General features: G+C 45.3%; 1 protein-coding gene across 1 annotated transcript; it reads left to right on the top strand.

Annotated features, from left to right (window-relative positions):
* Window positions 1-321: 321 nt before the first annotated feature.
* Window positions 322-5,250, top strand: RPL35 (ribosomal protein L35). Its single transcript, XM_083484572.1, has 4 exons — window positions 322-447; window positions 2,527-2,663; window positions 3,667-3,748; window positions 5,037-5,250. Exons 1-4 carry the CDS (start codon window positions 445-447, stop codon window positions 5,184-5,186), a joined length of 372 nt encoding a protein of 123 aa, XP_083340698.1. The 5' UTR covers window positions 322-444; the 3' UTR covers window positions 5,187-5,250.
* Window positions 5,251-5,549: the final 299 nt, after the last annotated feature.

The following is a 5,549-nucleotide window of genomic DNA, read 5'->3' as shown; positions in this document are numbered from 1 at the left end:
CCCACATCACCAGATAGCAAATGTAACAAAACCAACCACCACCATCAAAACCAACAATTTTTATTGATATGCCTCCGTTATCAGGAGGTTTTCATTTCATTTCATTTGCAATTAGTTGATTGAATTGCGCTGCTTTCTAATTGCTAAATAATTCGATTACTATATTGATCATCCCTTTAATGCTCTTTATATAAATGCTTAACATAAGCCCCAGGAGAGGGGAGCAGGCGAACAGAATTCACAAACTGCAGCTGAGCCACTCATCTGGTTACATAGGCTAAACCATTACGAGAGGGGGAGACGAGAATAAGACCTTCTACTCTCCTCCCAGTCCCCCCCGCGCACTATGCGTTCATTGGTTGAGTCCGCCTTACCGGCTTCCTGACCCTTGCAGGCTTCCGTTCTTTCTTTTCGCTTTGGTAGCCTGGGATCGTAGTGGACGCCATGGTGAGTGTGGGGCTGGGGGGGCCGTTTTAATCCGCTTCCATCAGTCCCTAGAATGAGGTTTTGGGCAACGGGGATGGATGGGACGGGACGAGGGAAAGCTGGAAGATTTAGGCGGCACGAAGAGCTCGGTTTTGGGTGGCTTTTAAGCGGAAGAAAAATGGCCGTTTGTCTTGGGTGGTTTTGTTGGGATTATTGCATTGTAGGGGGTTGGACTAGATGACCCTTGGATGCATTTCCAATTTGTGATCCTACGAAATGGGGAGCTACGTCGGGGGCGGTATTGCGATACGGAGGTCCGGTTTGAGTAGGCGCGCCGAGTCAGGCTTAAGGGAAGAAAGAGCCCCGATGTGGGGAGGAAAATAATAGTTTACAGGGTATCGGACTGCGCAGCTTGTTTTCTTGATTGTCTGGGTGAAATGTCAGTGGATTTTTATTTTATTGTTGGAAGCTGGAGAGCTCCTGGTTGGATATGTGAAGGCCTTTTCTCACGTTACATCGTGGCACATCTGGGTTTGTTGTGACAAGCATCCTTGTTAATGGTTCCCCAATAAACTTAACCCGCCTTTGCACCTGCACGTGATCCTTCTGATGTCTGCAGCATCAATTCAAAGCGTGTGTGGCCCAACACTGAGCGGTGGAACAGAGGTGCTGCTTGCAGGTGGTCTCAGGTTCAGTTACCCAACCTTTCCAGCTTTTCCAGGTCTCTGGTGTCTACCTGGTGTCTGTATAGACCCCTAACAAAAGAGGGGTCACTTTCCAAGGATGTTACAAAGTTCTGCCACATCTGTGGGCTGATTTTCACTCTGGCTGAGATGTAAGAGCAGGATGTATTGTGTTATAGGTAGCCTAGAGTATATCTATGTTCTGCAGTTATTATTTTTAATGTTAATGCCTTTCGGTTTTTTGCACATCTCTTATCCAAACCTTGTTCCTCACTGAGTGTTACTAATGCATGTTAAGAGAATATTGTTTCAAATCTTACCTGGTGTCTTTAAGTGGGTGCTGTGCCAGTTATCCTAATCTAGGCCTTCTAATGCAGATGTAGCCACTGTGATGCCCTGAAGATATTTTGGGGCAACTCCAGTAATGCCAGGCCATTGGGCATGTTTGGTAGGGTTGGTGGTAGTGAAACATCGGGAGGGCACCACAATGTGTAACTGGGAGCACAGAATGCTTCTTTTGGAAATGCATGTATTTCCCCACCCCATATGCAGGGGTGACCACAGAATTCATGTCCTGTATGCCTGAGACAGCAGAATGAGCTGCCTTGAAAGCCCCTCACTGATTTGGATGCCAGGGATCAGTAATACTAATGTGTAGTTTGGCCCCATATGCAGTACAGTGGTACCTCGGGTTAAGTACTTAATTTGTTCTGGAGGTCTGTTCTTAACCTGAAACTGTTCTTAACCTGAAGCACCACTTTAGCTAATGGGGCCTGCCACTGCACGATTTCTGTTCTGATCCTGAAGCGAAGTTCTTAACCCAAGGTAATCTTTTTGGGTTAGTGGAGTCTGTAACCTGAAGTGTATGTAACCCAAGGTACCACTGTACTGTATACTTTTAAAGCCACTTTAAACAGTCATGCCTTTCCCCAAAGAACCCTGGAAGCTGTAGTATGTTAAGTGTTCTTAGCGCTGTTAGGCCTGTTTCCTCTTGGAGCTACAATTCCCAAAGTGGTTTAACAGTCCCTCTTGCCCTGGGGAGCAGTGAGAGTTTTAGCTCTGGGATGGGAATAGGCATTTTCTTACAACTCCATGGAAATAGCACCACTGATCTCAGATCATTCCCAACAACTTGAGGGTTTTTAAAAAAATAAATTGAAAGGGCTTTTAATATTTTTTTTTTTATTGTGGTATGCAGGTTAACTTTGGTCCTCAAGAAGATTTTATACAGTGGTATTTCAAGGACAGAACAGAGAGCGGCCTTAATTGACTGGGTTTTATCCAGCTGCATTCTACTTACAGTAGACCATTGAAATGAATGGACCTTAGTTAATCACATCCTGATCTGAGTAGAACTGGGTACAACCCAGTGAATTCCTTTGTCTTGCTCTGATTCCATGTTCAATCTTGTTCCTAGGCCAAAATCAAAGCCCGTGACCTACGAGGGAAGAAAAAGGAAGAGCTGCTGAAGCAGCTAGATGACCTCAAGGTGGAACTCTCTCAGCTGCGGGTCGCCAAGGTGACCGGTGGAGCAGCCTCCAAACTTTCAAAGATGTGAGTTCACCACCACAGGTGTGGTACAAGCCCTGACATTTTGGGGACCTGAGTGCCTGATATTTGTAGGCAGAGCCTTTCACTGTTGGAAGCTTGCAGCCCTCCCTTTGTCGTTTTTACGCAGAGATTAAATTTGCTGCCTCCCCCCACCCCAAACTGCCAAGCTTTTAATGTTTCTATGCATAACTGGCAGCCTCTCAGAGCAGCAGGGAGAGTGCCTGTTTCAGACTGGTACAAATTGATGGGTCACATCCATACAATACATATAAATCACTCTTACGCCGCTCCAAATCCACTCTTACACCGCTCGCAAATCCATTGCCTGGGAACTGCAGTTCATTAAGGCTCTTTCAACAACTCTCAGAATCCATAACAGACTACTGTTCCCAGGATTATTGGGGGAAAGGGAAGCGACCATTAAAGTGGCATTATATGCACGATGTATCTGCATCTATGGAGACAGACCTCTGCTTAGTGAGTAACTCTGACTGCTAAATTTATCTTCTGTATTCAGGAGCAGTACACCTTTGATTACCAGACATTGAGGGCAAACACTCACCTTGCTTTTGATTTCTCTCTATGGAGATGGGTTGGTCACTGCTGAATAAAGGAGACTGCTAAATGGATCATTGGATTCACTCATTTCTTAAGCTGAATAGGGCGGGTTGGGCCACCCAAGTAACTGACACCACAGCTCATTAGTATAGCACTACTTTGTTCACTTGAAGCCATTTTACCCACTTACATTTTTAGCTGACAAGGCTAACACGGGCTTATAGAAGTTCCTGCCCTAGGCTTACAGTCTAAAAGACACAACACAAAAGAAAAATGGATGAGTTTGGAAAGAGGAAAAACAAGCAGATACACTCTTCCGACTGTGTGTTATCCTTCAGCAGTAATGAATTTTAAGTGTCCGGTATGTTGGAAAAACTAATGAATTCAAGTGCCGGCTTTTGGCTGCACTTTGCACTGAACCGTAAGTCTCTCTTTCTGCCCCTTGCAGCCGGGTGGTTCGCAAATCCATTGCCAGAGTGCTGACAGTCATTAACCAGACCCAGAAGGAAAACCTCAGGAAGTTCTACAAAGTGAGTCTGGAGTTTCATTTAAAGTTTATTTTTCTGTGGCCCACCCTTTTTCTTTGCTTTTGGTGGATCAAGAGGGGGGTTGGCAGCATGTTCATAATGGGTTGCATCAAATGTTGGTCATACTCAAAAGAGCAAACCCATTGAAATGAGTGCACATGTCTTATGTTAGGCCCATTAATTCCAGTGGTTCTGTTATGAGTAGACCTTGGTTGGATGCAACCTATTAACTCTGGGAGGAGCCTTAAGTGGATTAAATATTAAGGCAAGTTGGATAATCTCAATATTGGGGGGACGGGGACGTCTTTCCAAAGTGCCAGAGATTGCAAGGCTAACACCCAGCACTGCTCAAAACTCCATGGATGCAGTGTGAATCTGTACTTGCTAAAGCAGCCTCCTGCTGGATAACTTTGGCTGGGCCATGTGGTCTAAGCAGTTGTCTAGTAGGTACACAATGCTCTGAGGGTGTCGTACTTCTGAGCAATGGTCTGGGCCTCTGGGTAACCTTTCTATGGGCCGATGGCCAGTGATGTAGCTCTTCTGGAAATCTTTCATCAAAACACATTTTGGGTGGTGCGGAGATACGATTTTTGTAAGCAAAATTTTAAAAACTAGACAAGAAGTGTCATTAATTTTACTGTGTATGAGTATCTGAAGATTTTCAGGCTATAGCTCTTCAGATTATGCATGGAGAGCATCTACTCTGCCTGCATAAGATCCCAGGTTCAATCCCCTGCATCTCCAGGTATGGTTGGTAATGTTCCCATTTGAAACCCTGGACATCCACTCAGTGTAAACAGTGCTGAGCTAGAGGTATCATTGGACTGACTGAGTATAAGGCAACTCTCTCTGTGCCAGTTTGAGTTGACCAGGCATGAAGAACTTTTGGCTCTCCAGGTGCTCCTGAACTACAACTCCCATCATTCCCAATGAGCACAGCCCAGTGGTCAGGTACGATGAGGGTTGTAGTTAAGCAACATTTGGAGGACCCAAGGTTCTCCATCCCTGGATTAGACATGCACTGTTCTTCAGCAACTGGTATTGAGAGGCTTAGTGCCTCTGATCCTGGAGAGAGCATATAGCCATTACAATGGCTAGTCCTTTTGTAGTGTTTGTATTTGCCATAGGCAGCCAGGCAAGTAGCCTTCACCAAGCCTTACTGAAACAAAAGTGGTCACATTTTTGTGTACCCAGAATTTCAAACTGCAGCTGCCTCTGTTTTTGTTCATGAGGTCTCCTGTGTCTCTTCTAAAAGTCCATTCTGAGCCTAGTTTCTCTGTTCTGCAAACAGGGCAAGAAATACAAGCCTCTAGACTTGCGGCCGAAGAAGACACGTGCCATGCGGCGCAGGCTAAACAAACACGAAGAAGGTCTGAAGACCAAAAAGCAGCAACGAAAAGAGCGCCTGTACCCGCCTCGGAAATATGCTGTGAAGGCATGAGCCCTAACTGCAGCATTCTGATCCCCTGGCCAGCATTTTTCTATTAAAAGTGTTTTGGCTGTAATTGCATCTCATTGACGTGGTTTCTTGCAGCTCTGGGAGGGTAACTGAGGGTTTTTTGAAAGATGGTCAGATTTCAAAGATATGCTTTTGATGATAATACCATTCCTGTAGAAAATCTTGACAGTGCGGTGGGGGGGGGGGACGGACACTTGGGAGCAGTGCTTCCTGCATTGTATGAAGTTACATCAGAAAATGATCAGAGTGCTATTTCTTCCCTTTCTCACGAGCCAAGGCTTGTCTGTTATAAGATCTAACTTGTGTGGAATTTCCACACAAGCAACAGAGGACCTGCTTTGCATT

The sequence above is a fragment of the Podarcis liolepis genome (assembly GCF_965112155.1).
Source record: "Podarcis liolepis genome assembly, chromosome: Z".
In the NCBI taxonomy this organism is placed as follows: Eukaryota; Metazoa; Chordata; class Lepidosauria; order Squamata; family Lacertidae; genus Podarcis; species Podarcis liolepis.
This window is presented reverse-complemented; position numbering and strand designations above follow the sequence as displayed.

Bases quoted from the DNA above. Each gene is read 5' to 3' on its own strand.
- RPL35 (XM_083484572.1), top strand. The intron at 2,664-3,666 runs GTGAGTTCACCA...TGCCCCTTGCAG, and splicing joins GCCTCCAAACTTTCAAAGAT to CCGGGTGGTTCGCAAATCCA. The intron at 3,749-5,036 runs GTGAGTCTGGAG...TTCTGCAAACAG, and splicing joins ACCTCAGGAAGTTCTACAAA to GGCAAGAAATACAAGCCTCT.